We start from the raw sequence: 21804 nt of genomic DNA on the forward strand, positions 1-21804 counted from the left end.
GAAGAGAACGGGTATTGTCTGCCAGCTCTTCTTATTTAGAAAAGTGCGGAGTAGGGGATAGATTAGGGGAGCTGGTATAGAACTATCTTGGGATCAGCCCGGACACCGACTGTTTTGAAGACGAAGAGATAGTTAATCTCGCAGACCACAAATAGTAAGTACCTGTCTTTATCTTTATTTATTTATTATCTTTTTTGCCTTTCTTATTGATTGTAATATTTTTCAATAACTTATGTTTTTCAAATAACGTACTACGGACTTCAAATAGGCTTCTATCATAGTACTTTTTAAAAAGATCCCATGTCAACAGCACAGCTATATTAGAAAGACGTCGTATGACATCCATTTTGGTTTGAGTGCTGCTCAAACGCTTGCTGGATTTCGACAAGTGGTCGTCCTTTCGTTTCAGGAAGCCACCTCCAAACGACAAATGCCCCAAGAAGATTGATCGCTGTAGGAATAAGGAAAATAAACCGCAAAGAAATGACATTTGTCAGCCATGGGGTAATGAAGAGAAAGGTGCCATATGTGATACAATCCATCATGACGCAAAGCGAACAGCCGACCGACTGGACGGCCGACGGAATAACCTCCCCGAGCAGGATAGTGGGCACTAAGTTCATTCCTCCGGATGAAAATATTATAAAACACATTAAGGAGATTATCACGAAGACTTTGGGTATGAAGGAGAAAGTCAAGGAAACGAAAGTTGAGACCAAGGATAAAACACTCAGAATCGAGGAGCCGATATAGAGGGGTCGTCTCCCGCAGAGGTCGGTGATAAATGATCCGATAATGACGACGACGATTCGAACAACCCCCAATATTATGGTGCACAGGCGTGGGTCAAGTGTCATTCCCGCCTGAGTGAAGAGCAAGGTGGAATAGGGCGTAATGATGCCATAGCCGTTGGACCCATAGCAGGCGTAGATGATCACCATCAGCATAACAGGCTTGTAGTTGCACGAGTGTCGCATTTGGTGTATCTGAAATGTAGAAGCCATTGTTATTCATGAAGGACCCTTTGGCTCTGGCTTCGGGCTAGTGTCTTAGGAAAGAGGACAAGGCAAAACTGTAATCGAGTTGCAACGTCCTCACGAATTTCCACTGACTAAACCTAGACATTCCATTCAGGACAGATAAAACAGAGTAGGGTATAGCAATAATGTAGAGCAATATGTCAGTGCAGGACAAAATATAATTTTAGGATATAATGTCGGTAGAGGACGAAGTATTACATTAGGATGTAATGTCAAAGGACAAAAGATCACGATGGGATGTAATAATAGTGGAGGACAAAATATCAAGATGGGATGTAATGATAGGGGTGAACAAAATATCAAGATGGTAATTAATGATAGTGGAGGACAAAATATCACGGTAGGATATAATGTCAGTGGAGGACAGAAAATAATTTTAGGAAGGGATGCCGGACAGAATGTCAGCGAACGACGGGTGGCCGGTGTGGAACGCGGTGAAATAGGGAGGCAAGGTTTACATAAGAGATCGGATGACCGTGAGGGACTAGATATCCGCGATGGGGAAATGTCCATGAGGTATTATATGTCAATGAAGGACTAAATGTCAATATAGAGCAAGGTGTCAATAAAGAACAAAATTATAATGTAAGGCATGGTGTTGATATACAAAACGTGTCAAAAAGAAATAATCACGAGTTTCTTAATAAAATGTACTTTAATGATCATAGTACTAGTGTAAGAGGCCGGTAGTGTACGAATGGAAATGAGCTAGGGCAGTAGAATAACTCAGACTCGACGCCTCCGAAGAGGGCAATGTTATGTCTAGGTGAGGGCGACGTTTTGTCTATGTAAACACACCGACGGTGGTGACTGTTTTTATAATCGCTTATGTAATCACAACATTGTAAGCGCGGGTTACCTTCGTTTGACTAATGCTGAGGTAAACAATTTTTGCTAGTGGCATTGAAATGGCTTTCCGGATTGGTGCAAGGTGCAGAAGGAGGAAAAAACTATTGGTGCATGAATTCAAAGTCACGCCCATAAGGAGTGACATTTATTTGAGAAGTCACCGGGGATTGGTTTAGAAAAATTAGTGACGTCAGACGAAGGTAGCTTAGCGTAAGATACGGGATCTCGTCAGACGTTCTACAGAGAAGAGATAGAGAAGATATAGGGAGAAGATATAGAGAGGGTGTAAGGAGAGAGGATCAGGAGACGATGTAGAGACGAGAGAAAAGAGATCCCGAGTGTAAGCTAAGGTGAAATTACAGTGAAAGAAGAAAGAAAATTCACCATCCTTTTATTAACCCAAAGGACGAGAGGAATAGGCATGGGGCCTAGAAAATAGTGAGACTACAGGAAAAAGAAGGCATGGGGCCTACTACTTAAGAGGAACTTGAATATTAGTGAACCTCACGTAACGAGAGGCAAGGGGCCTCGAGACGAGTGATATTACAAGTCAAATTTAAGTGACAGTGGTGACTAGGGGAGGTGAAAGTGGTGCTCAGCGGTGGAACGAACTGGGTGTTAAACACCTCCGAAGAGAAGTGGCGCCAGAAGTCTACGGGAACAAGACAACCAAAATCAAGAGTGTATTAACTTCAAGTAACTGCTACGTTGGGAACAAGCATTCTTCAAGATTCTTCAAGGAGATCATCATCTACAAGGCGGTCTTCAAGGCAGAGTGTGTGATGGAGGAGGAACAACGTCGTTGAGGAATGACAAGACCGTAGAAGGACGTCAAACCAGACATTGACATCACGAAGCGACATCGCAAGCAGCCAGGCTAAAGCAAGGTATTAGTAAAGTATGAGTACCCCTCAGAATTCTAACGTGTTGAGACACGAAATTCACACATCAAATACAAATATTCCAAAATTCACAGGAGAGTCTAACACATATGGTGTAAACAAGTTCTTGAACCTTATTGACACACTTATAGTTAGTAAAAACATTACAAATGAGAATCGTAAGATTGAGATTCTCAAGGAGAATATAGATCCAGAGCATGGAAGGGCGAGGTTTGTCATTAACTTTCAGCAAATGGAATTAATTAATCAATATGATAATTACAAGAAAGCCTTTCTTAAACATTTCATGTCCAAATGTGATCAGGATCCTATTAGATCATTGGTAAAAATGATTAAGGAAGTTAGGACAAGTGAAACTGACACAGAGTACTTAGCTAGATTAGATAGATGGTCAAAAGACATGAATTCTATCTTGAAAGATTCAGACTGGATAGAAAGATCTAGTGAGAAGATGGAAATCTCACAGGTAATCAAATTGATTACATTTAGCTTATTGGCAAAGAATTCTGATGACTTAACAGCAGAAAGGCTGTACAAAGATTTAAAATCAAATATCTGTTTAGGAGAAGTAGATTATCTTCTACAAGGATACAGTGAGACCAGAACAATAAACCCATATGTAATGCCTATAAATCAACAAAGCCAATATAGGAACTCTAGAGAGTTTAAGAAAACAGAAGTATGACATAGGCGGCATGCTAGAAGTCCATCTAGGGATAGGGATACCAGAATCCTATGTTTTAATTGTAATGCTTGGGGACACAAGGCACAAGAATGTTTTTATGGGATTATTTGCAGAAATTGCAAATACGAAGGTCACAATGAGTATCAATGTAGGAACCCTCCATTCTGTATTTACCATAATAAAATCGGACACAGAACTCATGAGTGCCGAAATTTTCGGGTACCCCCAGGGCTAAGAGGAAAACCCCCAGACACAGAATAAACCATTTCAGACCTCCCCATATATATACCGATAGGCGGTATTGTGTTAAATATGGGAATGCAAGGGAGATGAAAGAAACTGACAAACTGATAATTACTGTTGGTAAAACTTCTGTAGGACCTCTCATTGCGGGTAAAGTGTTCAATAAGCCTATTCAAATTTTTATTGATACAGGGTCTGTAGTTAATGTAATTACTAGTAAAGTTTTAAACCAGTTGAACCCAGGAGTGAAAATGTTGGAACCAATCCGTTACACATTGCAAGGTGTAACTGGAAATCAGTTAAAAACATTAGGCAAGATTGAGCTAGAAGTTGCCTTATATACAAATGAACAATTGTACATCCCAGTGATAGTGGTAGAAGAGTCTGTTTTTCCAGGAGATTTATTGATAGGATTTGCAACTATGAGAAAAGAAAACATGGTAATTTGTCCTGCTGACTTAGGAATTTTAGTGAAGTCACAGTTAATCCCATTCTTAAATCAACCAGACTTAAGACCAGTGACAGGAATCAATGAATCCTTAGATAACATTTCTATCCTAGATAGCGAGGCCGAGCGGTCCAACCCTACAGAAAGTAAAACAATTTGTGAACCCAACTCAGAAGTTCAAGAAATCCCAGAGATTACTAAATTATTAACCACAGATGCCTTGAGAATTGCAGATTGCGGATTAACAAGGTCGACATTGTTACATCCCATGTCAATTAATAAGGTTGAAGTGTGTTTGAAAGGAATCAATGTAGACTCTGAAGTAATTACAGTCCCAGAATCAGTTAAACTTAAAGGATTGAAGTGGGACTCAGGGATTTATAAGACAAATAAGAACAGAGTAGAAGTATTAGTAATTAATACTATGAATAAAGAGATAGTTTTAAAGAAAGGTACACAAATAGGATGTATTCAGGTGTGTACTAAACCTATTAAGATTTTAAATGAGAATAGTGAGGAGATAGAATTACCAACTTCATCAATTTGCTCAGTACAAGAAGGCATAGACTTAAGAAATAGATATAAAGAATTATTACAATCAACTAATTGCCCTGAGTTGGATGAAGCTTTATTTGCTTTGCTTATGAAACATAAAAAAGCAATTGCTTTGCCGGGGGACGCCTTAGGCAAAACAACTGTTTTAAAACATCACATTAAGTTAAAACCAGGAACACAACCTATCTACATACCAGCCTACAGAGTTCCTCACTCTAGATTAGCTGTAGTAGATAAACTCATCACTGAAATGTTATCACAGGATATTATTGAACATAGTAAGAGTGAGTGGAATTTTCCGTTGATCTTAGTACCAAAGTCTGATGGGACTATGCGACCAGTTATTGATTACAGGGAACTGAATAAGCACACCATTCGTGACAGGTTACCATTACCCATTATCGGTGACATTTTGAGAAGTTTGGGAACTGAGAATAGATATTTTAGTACTATAGATATCAAATCAGTTTTTTGGCAAATAGAATTGCATGAAGATTCAAGAGAGTTCACAGCATTTTCTACTACAACAGGACATTATGAGTTCAAGAGAATGCCATTTGGGTTATGTAATAGTCCATTAACTTACATGAGATTAATGAATACTATTCTAGATGGATTGTTAGGAAACACTGCCAGTGTATTTCTAGATGACATTTTAATAGTTTCTCAGACTGCAGTGGAGCACTTTAAGAAATTAGATTTGATATTCTCAAGACTAGGAGAAGCTGGGTTAAAAGTAAAACTTGAAAAATGTAAGTTCTTGCAAGACAGTGTCATTTACTTAGGACATAAGATAGACAGACACGGACTGAGTACAGTAAATTCAAAGGTGGACGCTGTCAAGAATTTTCCAGTTCCGATCAATGTAGACAAGGTTAGGAGCTTTTTGGGATTAACAGGATATTATAGAAAATTCATTCAAAGTTATGCTGACATTGCTAATCCACTAAGTTCTTTGTTGAGAAAGGACTCAAAGTTCATATGGGGACCTGCGCAACAGCAAGCTTTTGACAAGTTGAAAGATAAACTCACAAGTTCACCTATTTTAATTTTCCCCGACTATGAAAAAGAATTTATTCTTTGTACTGATGCGTCTGACATAGGGTTAGGAGGCATACTAATGCAAGAGAGAAATGAAACTTTAAAACCCATAGCTTACACATCCAGACTTTGTAATAGTGCAGAGAGGAACTATTCTATAACTGAAAGAGAAACTTTAGCAGTAATTTATTCTTTAGAAAGTTTTAGGGATATGATACTAGGGTATCCCATCAGAGTTTGGACTGATCACACAGCTATTCAGAACTTATTTAAGCATAAGAATCTTAGAGGCAGACTTGCTAGATGGTTTGCGATACTTCAGTGCTATGATGTTCAATTTAATTATATTCCGGGTAGAAGGAATGTAGCAGATCCACTTTCTAGAAACATTAGTCAACCAATGACTGGGACAGGGTTGATTAATTTTGTTTGTAGTATAGAAGAATTAGTAACTTTAGATGAAGAAATGCTAATAAGAGAACAGGGAGATGATGAGACATGTGATTCAATAATCAAGCATTTGATGAACCCAAGAGGAGATCCTCCAAAGCTACCAAAGGGGTATAAGATAGAGGAATTTCATTTGATTAATGGAATTTTGTATAGGAAAACATTTGTAAATGGGAAAGATATTTCTAGAGGTCAAGTAAATCAGTTGGTTATACCACAAACTCTGGTAAATGAGATATTGAAGTTACTTCATGATAGTGATTGTAGTTCACATCCTGGAAAGGATAAAACTTATAGACAGGCACAACTTAAGTACTTTTGGTTAGGTATGAAGAAAACTATATATGATTATATAGAAAAATGTGTAAAATGTGTAAAGGTGAAGGGAAATACACCAAAACCTGCTCCTATACTCACCTATCCCATTCCACAGAAACCTTGGGAAAGAGTTCACATGGATACTTTGGAATTACCACTAACCGAGAACGGCTTTAAATACCTATTTGTTGCTATTGATTATTTTTCAAGATTTTGTATATTACAACCCATAATCAATAAGAAAGCTGAAACTATTGCTTCCGTAATCTATGATCAGATAATCTGTAATTTTACTACACCTAACATCCTAGTTTCAGATAATGGGACTGAATTTAATAACAAAATCTTGGAAAATCTATGTAATGTGTTCCACATCAAGAAAGTCAATATACTCGTTAACCATCCCCAAAGTAATGGAGTAGTAGAAAGGTTAAACAAAAAGATAATTATATGTCTTAGAACCCTAATAAGTCCTCATAGTGTAACTTGGGATACTTGGATTCCTTGTGTTAAGTGTACCCTGAACAATCAAATTAATGTAGCAACTGGGGATACACCTCATTTTATAATTTTTGGGGAGGACAAAACTCTGCCATATGAAATGTTGACAGCAGAGCAAAAACCCATATATAATATGGATGATTATATATCCAATAGGATAAATACTCTTCAAAGTATTCACCAAAGAGTTAGGAAACATATGCAGGTGTATTCACAAGAGATGAGGGAACAACAACACAAAATAGCTCGTAAACTAAAATTGAAAATTGGGGAATTAGTAATGGTCAAAGCAACCTCACCCAATAATAAACTTTCACTAAGGTACACTGGTCCATATAGGGTAATTGATTCTGCAGGTGGAAACAAGTTTAAACTTAAACATTTAGAATCAAGAGAAGAATTGGTAGGACATTTAGATGACATAAGGAAAATTAGCTTGCAGATCTATGAAGATGATTATAGTAATACTTTGTGCATAAATATTGATAACCCTGGAGAATATGGAGAATATTATAATGATATTTTTCAAGAGTTGAACATTAATCTTGATGTATTTTACAGATGAAAACTGCCTTATTAATAATATTAAGTTTGGTGAGTGCCATGGACTGGAATCCGATTCGTCCTGGAGCATTGGTACATCATCAAGGTAACCTAATCTTGGTTGATAAGGTGGTAAGGGTAGTTCTTGATTATAAAAATGTAACCAAAATTAAAGAAAATGTGGACTCCATTAATAAAAGTTTGCAAATATTAAAACAGAACATTTCCAGTAAAGATGTTAAGGATAGACTTGAAAACAAAATAAAGGAAATAGAGGATAAATTGCACATCATAGGTTCAAATTTCAAAAGCAATGTTAGACAAAAGAGAAGTGCAATAGTAGTGGCTTTGGGAGCTCTTGCTGGTTTGGGAATTGCCAATTTTGCCTTCCTTGCTGACTTGAAAATTTCAATAAATACATTAAAGGAGAAAGTTGGAAAAATTGATGAATTACAATCAAGCATTAAAAACATTGAAGAAATGATCTCTGATATTTCAGATAACTTAGAGAATCTCAGCTTGAAACAAAGTGAACAAGAGAGTACAATGCAAATTTTTTTGTTACTCAATACTATGCAATTGAAATTATCTGAGATGCAAGTTCAATTGGAATCTTTTGTACAGGATTTAGTTATGGCCAATTCGGGTCAAGTAACTTCTTCTCTCCTTCCAATACCTCAACTTATAAAGGTAATTAAGTCAGCAAAGAAGGATTGGAACTTTGAACCTTTCTTTGAAGAAGCTAATGTAGCATTATATTATCCATTGCTAAACTCCTACCTTAATGTTACTTCAGTTATTATTGAAATCCCGTTCTCTTCCAACCAAAGATTTAACTTATTCAAATTGAAACCCTTCCCATTGAAGGTAAATGGTTCATTTTATGAAGTAGATATTCCAATTGTAGACCCAATCAATTATATCCTTTCTGTAGACAATCTGAAGGAGAGCAGAGTCTCTAATGACAAGTTGAAGGAGTGTAGAAGATTTAATAGGAATCTTTACCTCTGTCATTCTTCTATGTTTGTGTTCCGTGAAGCTTTGAAAAATTCATGTGAAGCCTCTCTGGTTAGGAATATGTCTGTTATGAACAATTGTCATTACCAACGAATTTTGGTAGACCAGATCCCTCATTGTAACATACAAGGATCTCATTACCTGTTTTTCCCTAACAAGACAAAGGTATCAATAAATTGTCCCGGGTTGAGTCCTAAATTGGATTTGGTTGAAGGTCTTGTCTCTATTCAAGATAACTGCGAATTGCATGCAGACACTATTTCCACCATTTCTAATACCCTTAATACAATGCATTTAACCGAGGACACCTACATTTCAACCTTCAACTTCACATTGCCTGAAAACTCCCCTCCCTTGAAAATTAAGAGAAGACCATTGTCAAGATCTCCCTCAAATGATTTACATATGTTACCAATCCTAATCATACCCTTACTTTCAGTGTTAGTGGCAGCACTGATTGCCTTTGTTGTATTCCGGAGATTGGCTCTGTCAAAGCAAATCAACCATGTAACCGCTTAATTCAATACCTTATATATATATTGAGATGCATGTTATTCACATTTATAGGTATTATGTTTATGTATTATTCCCAATTTATAGCATGAATGATGTATTTTGGAAGATAGATTAACAATAACGCAAGGGTAGATTAGCTTATTCTAGAAATATATTAGCAAGCCCTGTAAGAGGGAAATAAGAAATTGGTCGGGACGACCAAGGGTAGCTGCCGAGCCCTGTAAGAGGCCGGTAGTGTACGAATGGAAATGAGCTAGGGCAGTAGAATAACTCAGACTCGACGCCTCCGAAGAGGGCAATGTTATGTCTAGGTGAGGGCGACGTTTTGTCTATGTAAACACACCGACGGTGGTGACTGTTTTTATAATCGCTTATGTAATCACAACATTGTAAGCGCGGGTTACCTTCGTTTGACTAATGCTGAGGTAAACAATTTTTGCTAGTGGCATTGAAATGGCTTTCCGGATTGGTGCAAGGTGCAGAAGGAGGAAAAAACTATTGGTGCATGAATTCAAAGTCACGCCCATAAGGAGTGACATTTATTTGAGAAGTCACCGGGGATTGGTTTAGAAAAATTAGTGACGTCAGACGAAGGTAGCTTAGCGTAAGATACGGGATCTCGTCAGACGTTCTACAGAGAAGAGATAGAGAAGATATAGGGAGAAGATATAGAGAGGGTGTAAGGAGAGAGGATCAGGAGACGATGTAGAGACGAGAGAAAAGAGATCCCGAGTGTAAGCTAAGGTGAAATTACAGTGAAAGAAGAAAGAAAATTCACCATCCTTTTATTAACCCAAAGGACGAGAGGAATAGGCATGGGGCCTAGAAAATAGTGAGACTACAGGAAAAAGAAGGCATGGGGCCTACTACTTAAGAGGAACTTGAATATTAGTGAACCTCACGTAACGAGAGGCAAGGGGCCTCGAGACGAGTGATATTACAAGTCAAATTTAAGTGACAGTGGTGACTAGGGGAGGTGAAAATTAGGAATAAATTCCAAGAAATACAAGCGTATGTCAAAAGCGAAAATCTCGATAACAAAGACATGGTTAAACGGCAAAGAGTATGAAATAAAGGTATGAAATAATAGAGAGAGATTTAAAAAAGACAATAAAAAAAACGAAAACGACAATGCGAAATGAATATCGCTGATAAGTCCAAAGAGATTTCCAAAAAATTCTATAGTTACATTAGAGATAAAAAGGTTATTAGGAATCACATTGGCCCACTATCATCTCTTGACGGTCAACTTGTGTATTCAAATGAAGGAATGTGTGATATTTTAAACAACTATTTTAGCTCAGTATTCGTAAACAAAACACCTCAAGAGTGAACTACAAACTGAAACCTGTGAAAAATCTAGGGTGAACCTACTACGGTAAATATAACAAAAGAAAAAATTAAAAGTTGTATAGAGAAACTCAAAGTTAATAAAACACCAGGGCCTGACGGTTGGCATCCAAGAATCTTAAAGGAAATGAAAAATGAGATTGTTGTTCCATTAAAAGTTATGTTCAAGAAATCAATCATATCCGAAGATGTTCCAAGAGAATGGAAGCTAGCTAACGTACTCTCATATTAAAAAAAAGCTGACAAAAATAAACTAAATAACTACAGGGCTATAAGCTTGCCTTCAATCGTAGGAAAAATTAGCGAAAGTAACATCAGAGATGCCATCTAACATTACTTAGAAAGTAACTGTTTGATAAACGATAGCCAGCATGGATTCAGACGGAAACTTTTTTGCGTGACTAAATTACTCGATTTCTACAATACAGTCATCTCGAATTATGACAAAAGAAACAATATATATTTAATATATTTAGACTTTGCAAAAGCTTTTGATACCGTCCCCCACGAAAAGCTACTTGCTAAATAAGCTTCACACAGAGCAAGTGCTAGCTGATTAAGTTGGACTAGAAATTGATTGAATGGGGATTGACATCAAAAGTGAAAATTTTCACAATGAATAAGAATCCAACACGAAATAATGGTCTCAAACTGTCAGGAAATAAATTTAATTTGGAAGTGGGTAGAAACAAATTCGTTAGCCTGGTAGTTAATGAATGGAATAAACTTCCTGCAGAGGCAGTGCAATGTAGTTCAGTTCGAAGCTTTAAGATTCGTTTAGATAAACATCTTAGCAAGATGTTGTAATGACTGTCATTTATTTTATATTATTTGTTTATTTGTTTGTTATTATTTTTCTGTTTATTATTTGCCTAGTCTTGATTTATTATTTATCTGTCAATTTATTATCATTTATTATTTACCTCTTTGTTATTTAACTAAACATATGCATTTATCCATTTTATCTATTATTATTTATATTATCATAATTCGTATTTATTTTTTTTTCATCATTATTATCTTTTTTTTTGCATCCTACCTATTTATGGACCAAAAGGTCCGCCTTTGTAATCTTTTGTAAAGACACGTATCGTCATATTCTCAACTATGATTTTAATCTGCATTGCCATAAGTAAGAGATACTTTATATATGCTGCAAGCTGAAACTCTGAGGTAAATTGAATTTTCTTGAAAAATGAAATGCAGTAGGGCTATCGTTGACTAACAGACAGCTAGGTGGTCTATGGTAAGGTTTACCACAGGAGAGAGGGAGAGCCAACTTGGGTATTTGTCCCAGCGAGCTTGATACTTTGACCGCGATTTGCGCCACATGTCCTCCGTCTGGTAATTTTATTCGGGGGAAGGAATCCCTTTAGGTAAAGAGGTTGACCGCAAGTTGCGATATTTGTGTACTATTTTGGGTCTCGTCAGGCAATGTTATTCAGATGAGGGAAAACCTCCCCCAGTTAAGACGCCTGTTAAGTGCATAATGAAATGATGTTTAACCTGTTCCACACTAGGTGACATTCTTCCTTTCAATATGACTGCATGCACACATATTCTACTCCACGGCACCCCGTTGACATTGAAATGCATATAAACGTCGCAAAAATCTCAAACGACGACATTCAAGAACCCCCTAAGCGGCACGAAAGAAAATGAAAACAAAACAAGACAATAACATGTACATTGATATTTTTACCTGTTCTCTGACTCCTGGTTTTTTACTTTTCAGAGTGACGCACTGTTTCACCTCCTGAAACTGGACCTCGATATCGTCAGGAGGGTAAACCGACTTGAGAGCTGAGATGGCAGCGTTCTCTCGCCCTTTCTTGACCAACCAGTACGGGGACTAGGGAGAAAAGGAGTCTGAATATGTTTGACGAATATCACTCTATCTTATCACACAAATGTACACGCGCAGCGCGTGGAAAGGATATTTTGAATTAAAAGGAATTGGAAGAGTGTTGCTATAGGAAAAAGAAGAAAAATATACCAGCCTTGGAAGCTACAATAACAGTGTGAACATTGTTAAGCTGTTCTCTTCTCTGTTCAATGCGATACTATTCAGAGCTGATTGCTTTCGGCCAATCAACTCGTAGGACGCGAGTTCGCCCGGGACGAGGTAGGCTTCTTAACCGAAAGTAGCCACCGTGAGTTATCACCCAGAGCGATGACGACGACGTCCAGTCAGCGCGCAGTACTCGAGCTGGTCAGGCCGCATCGAGCCTCGTTTGCTGATATATAAAGGCCGACGGAAGATTGATTGTTCTGGAACCCGACGACTATTTTTTCCACATCTGCAGTAGCCGTCTTTCTCTCACCATCTCCTCGGAACCGCAACCATCATCTTAGAACCCATCCAATGCTCCCAGCACCTCGATACGTGGACATCTAGCCCAGCAGCCGTCTCTCACCCCGTACCCGGAGCCACCAGTCGCTCTCCTCCGCGGAATCGTCTCGACTCCCAAACCCAGGCAAATCGCCACTGTCAAATCGTGGTCCGGTGGGTAGCGTATTTTAAAAAAATACATATTGGCCTCTGTCCCACGCCTTCTAAACTGTAAATAAACCATTTATCTCCTCCAGTGTTTTCCTGACATGTGACTTTCAAGGTGGGGCACCTGACATTTGGCGTCTAACGTGGGGCCACCAGTTCTGATAGACGTAAAGATGGTAATCCAATGTTAAAAAGGTAAACAGAGAGAGAGAGAGAGAGAGAATCAGTGGGAGGAAAATGCCGGAGAGTGTGAATTCCTTGACAGGATGTTCGATATGATGCCACGGAGGATCAAAGACAAAGACTGTTTAGAATTTCAAATAATACAAGTGGAATTGAAAAAAAATGGAAAAAAGGCATAAATAAACTGACTGTCATGAAATAACTATCTGTTTAAGATTTTAAACAGGCAACGGGAGACTGAGGGAATCTGAAAGAGCAAAATTTATCTCAGGAAGTTAGTAGGTTAAGTCACTGAAGAAGCCTAGGTATTGAAGAAATCGTGTTTTGCCCAGGATGCCAAAAAATAGAGTAGTTAGAACGTAACACAATGAAAGATGAAACAAACAAACAGATAAATAAAGTGGCAACTGTGTTGAGAAAAAGGGCTGACTGTATTAAAAGAAATTGTATTGGGTGAAGAATTGTCATAATTTGAGGGTAAGGGAAGGAACATATTACACCAAGAATAGAAAGGGAAAACAATAATCGCAAAATGACGAAAATGTTATAAAAACTGATAAACAAGAAGAGATTGAAAGGGTTTAGTTAGGTTTATACAACAATCCACTTCAAATAATAGAATGCAAAACTAAACAAAGAAAAGTTCAAGAATGGGAGTAATGAAAATAAAAGTGGTTGCGAAGATTCATGGGAAGATATACTGTGTCATATAGCAAAGAATAACACTGTGACCCAGTGGGGTAAAGTAGTGACGAGATTTAGGGAAGGCGTCACTCCGGTATGATTGGATTTACTGCTAACTAGTGAATCAGATTTTATTAGATTTCTTGAATGAATTTATCATATAGAAGAAAGTGGTCATCTAATACTCGAATTTGAAATAATAAAAGGTAATATGGAATAAAAAAAAATGAAATATATTGGAGGGAATTCAGAGACACGTAAAATGAAGGAGATATTGGAAATATTCCTGAGCTTAATAGCTGACAACGGATATGGAAAGAGAATAACTCAATAAAAACTCAATAAAATAAAATGCAAGAATCTGAGGAGTGAAAGAAATATTCAGAAACATATAATTCATTATAGTAAAGACAAATCTAAATTCCTCTGTCAACAGTAATTTCAAACACAGGGGAGGGATCGCCAATCTAAAACATAGGCTTGAAGATGTAAATTTTCAAGTAGAAATGATGAATTAAAGATTACAATTGGGATTGGTTATGTATTGTGTCTTTGAAGAAAGGAAAAGGGTTGCTTAAAATGAAACGTAAAGACACAAATTGGGAGCACATATATTATACAAACTACTGGATACCATAGATAAAAAAGCAGGGCTTGGAGTTATCGTCAACTGAATATCCAAGGAATATAGAGGTAAAAGCGATCAGGAGATGTATGTTCACTGGAAATAAGGAAAGTGCTCTACAATGGAAAAGGAGCGATGTGGTACCAACTTAGAAGGAAGGAAACAAGAAGGGATCTCTGAATTATAAAAAACCTCCCCTGACTAAAATGATAGTTCATTTGTGCGAGGAAATTGTGAAAGATAGGTGGATAAAATATCTAAGAGGTGAACATATTGGCAGATAGCCAATTTATATTCAATTTGAGTAATCGATGTATTATAAGAAAGAGACGATTGGGCGAAATGTGTATAATCGGAGAAAGCTATTGGCAAAGTAAAAAAAAAAATGATAATTAGATATAAATGATAATCGTAATAGAAATAATGATGAACTAATCACACACGCGCACACACGAACGCATACACGCACGACTATCTGTGAATTCATATAGTGTATGCTCAAGGACAAACATATTCATTCTCACATAATGCTTATATACGTGCCTCAGGTACGAATAAGATGGAAAGCAAAAGGAGAAAAAATGGCGCAGCGCAGAGAGTCGTCGTGAGGTGCCAGGGCAGGAAAATGTTGGCCACGTTGATCTCCAGAGAGGCCAGGTTCGAGAAGAACATCGGAAGACTTGCAGCGACCCCTCGGGTCTTGGGAGACACCAGCTCGCTCACCAGAGGTTGCGACATCGTCACAATGAAGGCATAGGCGGCGCCGGAAATGGCTCGTCCTATGAAGAGTCCTGTTATAGACGGGGTGAGGCCCATCATCAACCAGGAGACAATGGCCAACACGAGACCCAGCATCGTGGATCCCTTGAGTCCAACTAAGTTGATGAAGATTCCAGAGAGTAAGATGAAAGGGATGCTCGAAAGGGTGGGTAGGGAGGCTGTAAAAGAATATCTTCGCTTAGCTTATCGTTTAACTTTGAAATATAAAGATAAATTAATTATTCTTGCACATTTGTCTTCACTTATACCAATAGATAAGATTGTAGAAGTACGAACGGATTTATCTAATCTTTATCCCAGTTTAGGTCTAGAACTAATACATAGAAATTGTTCCTTGCCTTCCAAGCCAGCATGACTTCTCATACATTCATATATTTTCACTGGATCTGACTCATCACATTAAAGGATGACTCACATGTACTTGTAAGAAATATGTTAGGGGCACCAGTTTGTGAAGCCTACAAATCTTCATCACTTCCACAGACCAGGAAATAGAACAGAAAACCCTTCAGAGAGAATCTCCTATTTGCAGATTGTTCAGCACCGTCATTACGTACACACGACCACGACATAATTGGGGTGAAGGACCTCTGGCTACAGCCCGTGAAGGTGGTTAGGTTCCTCTGTAATTCCAGTGCCATAATTTACTGACACTGAGCTAACCATCAATGACAAGCTTCCCTATAAAGTATCCAAACTCCGACTTGGTGTTCTCTCTTAATTCTCCACAGTCATAGAACAATAATGAAGGAAGCTAAGCGACATAAGAGTTAAAAATATCTTTGAGGGTTAAATCTAGTCAACAATCGTCACATCAGAATTATTAGTAAAATCTTCTTATGTATGCACAAGAGTATTTTTCTTGAACGTTATGACAATCTTAATGATGAACAATACATGCCTCTCACACATAATCTTTTTTTTTATCCACTAAGATAGATTCACTGACACCAGATAATTCTTAACACCATTTGTTGTAAACACAGCTTTAAGGAATATATATAACTTTATCACTGGATGCTCGTTGCATTTGAAAGGGACACGTCATATTTCCTTCCAAATACCGTGACATCTGTGGAATATTCAGTTCATCTCGTCTCATCACAGATGGACGTATCTGTTCTTGTTCAAACACTTCACTTGGGTGAGTCCTACCTCTGTAACGTGAGGCTGCTGATTCTTCTTCAAGGATTTGGCAGGCTTCACCCGAGTACATAAGAACATAAGAATAAAGGAGACTGCAAGACACCATGAGGCGTACACAAGGCAGCTCCATATTCATCACCACCTGTCATCCCCATCTGTAAAATTGTCAAAACGTTTCTTAAAACAACTGATAGTTTCAGCGCTCACTATATTTACTAAGTCTATTCCATTCGTTGACCACCCTATTAGTAAACAAATTCTTGCCTATTTCCTTCTTAAATCTAAATTTGTCCAGTTTAAATCCATTACTGCGAGTCCTGTCATGTTGTTTTAATATGATGACCTTTTTTGCATAATTCTTGTTAAAGCCTTTGATCCAACTGAAAACCTCTATTAGATCACCCCGCACTCTGCTTCTTTCCAGAGAATGTAAGTTAAGGTGCCTAAACCTCTCCTCGTAAGGCAAATTTCTGAGTCCATGTATCATTTTGGTCATTCTTCTCTGTACTGATTCTAGTGAATTGATGTCCATTCTATAGGACGGAAACTAAAACTGTACCGCATAGTCAAGGATGGGTCTAAGAGTCGCTAGATAGAGTTTGATAATTACCTCTGCACTTCTATTCGTTACCGTCCTAGCAATGAAACCCAACGCTCTGTTAGCTTTATTCGTGGTGCTAATGCACTGTTTCCTGGTTTTAAGGTCCGGACTCACTAGAACTCCCAAGTCTCTCGGACTCAGTTTTCTCTAAAAACGTGTTATCTAAGCTGTACCTATTTTCGGGGCTGTGTAGCCCTACGTTTCTGTGTTTATTGCATGAACGATATCGACGCGAGATTGTCCGGAAATATAGAGGTGCCGATTATTAACAACAAATCAAGTTTTATGGATTGGCCTTTACATACTGTAATATCGACAAAGCCTTGACTCAGAGGATGTCAGACTATGTTTTCATACATAGGCGTTCTTCAGTTCTATAGGGCAGCCACTTCAATGCTTAATTGCACCGCAAATCTCCCACCAGTTGCCGCTAGTTCTCGGTTTCTGCCCCCAACCTGTGAAAAGCATTGCCCTCATCCGGAATGGTCATTGTCCTTGAACCCCAGGTTGAGAATCGTTGCCCTGAAACCTGTTGTTCCCGAGCACGAATGCCCCAGTGGCATATCTCATGTTTATGGAAAAAAAAATGTGAGGACAGCTTGTATTATTATTATAACGTTTCGTTTGCTACATCGTTATCAAGTACTTGATAAAACGAGACGTCGTAAAAATAAGTATCTGTCCTCACATGTTTATTCTGATACACTTGCTGGCAGCTGCCAAATACATCCATATCTCGCACTATCGTGGGTCAAGAGCCGATAAAGAAGAACGTAAAGCAGTTATCAGTTGTAAAAATTGCAAACTTGAAAAAGGTTCCTAATGGAGTGCCTCGGAGATATCTGGGCAACGTGCCGCAGGCACTCATATACACTGGCACTGTCAACCAGATATACCTCATCACGCTCCTTCCCTTCAACACCAAGGGTTACTTTCTTCCTTATTGCTGCCCTAGGGACACTTGGTCATCTCCGCGGCACTCAGTGAATAAAGGTTAACCCAGGGGCTGTGGTGCCCAGTGCAGAGAGCCAAAGAAAGTCCCCACGAAGGATACACAGACGATGTTTACCGAGCCAGCCTGCTTCGTAGTCCGTCAGGAGAAACTCCTCCTGTATGTGTGAGGGTGGAAGATTGTTGGCACCCTCGCTGACACTGCTGGCGTTGGCATTGATGATGAGATCAACGACGACATTTGGCCACGTCATGAACAGGCCTTCGATCATCATACAGCCTGCAACCACAACTGCATACACAATCTGCAATAGAAAAAGCTAACGTTTGACAAAATCACTACACACGCACACACACACACACACACACACACACACACACACACACACACACACACACACACACACACACACACACACACACACACACACACACACACACACACACACACACACACACACACACACACACACACACACACACACACACACACACACACACACACACACACACACACACACACACACACACACACACACACACACACACACACACACACACACACACACACACACACACACATATATATATATATATATATATATATATGTATATATGTATATACAATATATATATATACATATATATATAAATAATATATATATACATATATATATATGTATATATATGATACGTATATATATATATATACATATATATATATATATATATATGTATATATATATATATATATATATATATATATATATATATATATATATGCTGATTAATACAGGGAAAGGAAAAGTTCTTGGAATCCGAGCGCTTTTGTGATATTTGTTCACATCTTCAAGGATTACAATAGAATGAATAAGTACAGAGTAAGATGAGATATATATACATATGAGAGAGGTTTGACAACTGGAAAGGGTCACCACTAAAGCTAATTATATCAGGTCAGGTCAAGTCTTGAAGGGTAGGGGTGGGTGACCTTATTCCTTACACTAATTATCATATATACCCTTAACAATAAATGGATCAAGTTTGTATAGACCTAAATTGTTATTGAGGAGTTTTTCAAAGTCATGTTTGATGATACAGGATTCCACAGTGAATTTTATTGAGGGGACTAAGTTATTTAATTTTGTCAATTCTCAATTCATTTTTGACAAAATTAAATAACTTAGTCCCCTCAATAAAATTCATTGTGGAGATTGAAAATGATTCAAGTATTTCCTTTTTGGATTGTAAAGTTTATAGATGTGATAAGAAATTTAAATATAGTGTTCACCGTAAACCTACTAATGTAAATTCATATATTCATTACTATTCTGCTCACCATGTTAGAATTAAGAAATCAACATTCTCTTCTATGTACCTCCGTGGATTACGCATTTGCAGCCCTGAATTTATTAATGATGAGATATGTAAGATTTATGAAATTGGAAAGCAGTTGATATACCCAAAACACTTTTTGGATAATTGTTTTAAACATGCAAAAAGGACATTTTATAATACTGAAAGGAAACAAAAATTTGATAACACAAACCTGTTGATACTTCCATACAATGAAAATATGATAGAAATTCCCAATATCCTAAAACAATTTAATGTTAATGTTGTTTTTAGAAATAATTCTACTGTTAAAAATCTACTGATAAAAAACTCCCCAAATGATTTTAAAGGATGTGTTTATAAAATACCATGTTTCACTTGTAATAAATATTATGTTGGGCAAACAAGCAAAGATTTAGATGTAAGAATAAAACAACATAAACATAGCATTAAGACAGGCCAATGTTCTAATGCCTTGTTTACTCATGTAAGGGATTTTGACCATCCGATCAATTGGAAAAATGCAACAAAAATTGTACCATGTAAAGACATGACTGAAAGAAATATCATAGAATCCTGTATCATCAAACATGACTTTGAAAAACTCCCCAATAACAATTTAGGTCTATACAAAGTTGATCCATTTATAGTTAAGAGTATTTATGATAATTACTGTAAGGAATCAGATCACCCACCCCTACCCTTCAAGACTTGACCTGACCTGATATAATTAGCTTAAGTGGTGACCCTTTCCAGTTGTCAAACCTCTCTCATGTGTATATATATCTCATCTTACTCTGTACTTATTCATTCTATTGTAATCCTTGAAGATGTGAACAAATATCACGAAAGCGCTCGGATTCCAAGAACTTTTCTTTTCCCTGTGGTAATCAGCATAACGGTGTAGTCACGTGTGATTTGTGATACTTGTGCATATATATATATATATATATATATATATATATATATATATATATATATATATATATATATATATGTATGTATTTCCTTGACTCCTGCTAAGTTATTTTGTATGATTTCTTTCAGTATTTCATCATCTTTTTTTCATCTTTTTAGTAAGCTTACAAAAAAGATGAGAAAACACTGAAAGAGATCATATATAAGAATTGTAAACCGAAGAAACAAGGGGACACCTTGGAATTAATTATTTATTATCGTAACTCCAGTACTTCACCTCTAGTCATGAAAAACAACTTAACAGGCGTCAAGGAAAAATTAAAATATAGTAATGTAGTGCACAAATATTCATGTAAATTTAACAAAGACGGTGCACTTTTTAATAAAGATTATATTGGCCAAACACCCTAATTTTCATCACAGAGACTCACATGCCACAGGCAAAACGGGAAAATAAAATCCTACACTACAAAAGTATAAAAAACTAGCATTTCGCGGGAGGACCTGAGTGAAAACACAATAGTACTGGCAAAAGACAACAATGAACGAAAACTAAAATGTATGGAAGCAGTATTGATAAGACATATTCAGCCAGAAATAAATCTACAACCAAATATGTGTGGAACCTTGGAGCTACATGGGGCACCCCACAGCGCGCCAAGGAGAAACTGAGAGCACCTCTCCCATTGATTCATGTATAGTCATAGTTCGTAAATTCTAAAAAGAAAACTACCAGAAGACTATTAAATAGAATCAAAGCCCACGGCATAGGAGGCAAAGTGTTAGAATGGATTAGAGCTTGGATCAGTAACAGAAAACAGCGGGTCACCATAAATGGAGCAAAATCCAGGTGGGGCAATGCATATAGCAGCGCCCCCCAGGGCTCGGTTTTGGGTCCCTTGTTGTTCATTATGTACATAAACGACTTAGACGATGGGATAGATAGAGATGTCAGTAAGTTCGCGGATGACACTAAAAAAGGACGCCTAATTAGGTCTGGAGATGACGCAGAGATTCTGCAGGAGGATCCTAACAAATTGTTCACATGGTCGGTGAAATGGCAAATGACCTTTAATATCTCTAAGTGTACCGTGTAAAAAAAAGGGCAACACAACCCCGAAAAAAAAAAAAAAAAAAAAAAAAAAAAAAATATATATATATATATATATATATATATATATATATATATATATATATATATATATATATATATATATATATATATATATATATATATATATATATATATAAAGCACATAGGACATCTAATTCTTTAGTAGTTCATGCGGAAAAATTCGATCATTTACCAAACTGGAGAGAAGCTGAAGTGCTATATAAAGGTTTTGATAAATTCACTAGAAGAATTGTTGAATCAGCATATATTTCTACTAATAATTCATCGAATCATCGAGGAGGGTTTATCAATTTAGCTAAAGAAACTAGTATTTTAATTCTAAAACACGCCAGAAAAACGACCTTTCCCAAGTGTCCGAAAAGATAATTAGATTTAGTACATAAACTCCAATTGCAGTTCTACATACACTCTCTGAAGAAGTTCTACGCGAACGAAACGTTAGAGTGCATAGGGTTCCGAGCCTTCCCCTGTGTTTATGTTCTCCATCA

The 21804-nt window shown here is 37.2% G+C and overlaps 1 protein-coding gene across 1 annotated transcript in view; it reads right to left on the reverse strand.

Annotated features, from left to right (window-relative positions):
- Positions 1–320: 320 nt before the first annotated feature.
- The window catches only part of LOC143030218 (facilitated trehalose transporter Tret1-like), a 23022-nt gene continuing 1538 nt past the window's right edge, over positions 321–21804 (reverse strand). The window contains exons 2-5 of the mRNA XM_076193378.1: positions 18047–18233; positions 15174–15388; positions 12161–12310; positions 321–986 (exon numbers count right to left, since the gene is read on the reverse strand). Of these exons, the coding sequence (XP_076049493.1) occupies positions 321–986; positions 12161–12310; positions 15174–15388; positions 18047–18233 (1218 nt within the window). The remainder of the gene's footprint in view (positions 987–12160; positions 12311–15173; positions 15389–18046; positions 18234–21804) is intronic.

This window comes from Oratosquilla oratoria, chromosome 12, assembly GCF_046742065.1.
Source record: "Oratosquilla oratoria isolate Oo_2021 chromosome 12, ASM4674206v1, whole genome shotgun sequence".
In the NCBI taxonomy this organism is placed as follows: domain Eukaryota; kingdom Metazoa; phylum Arthropoda; class Malacostraca; order Stomatopoda; family Squillidae; genus Oratosquilla; species Oratosquilla oratoria.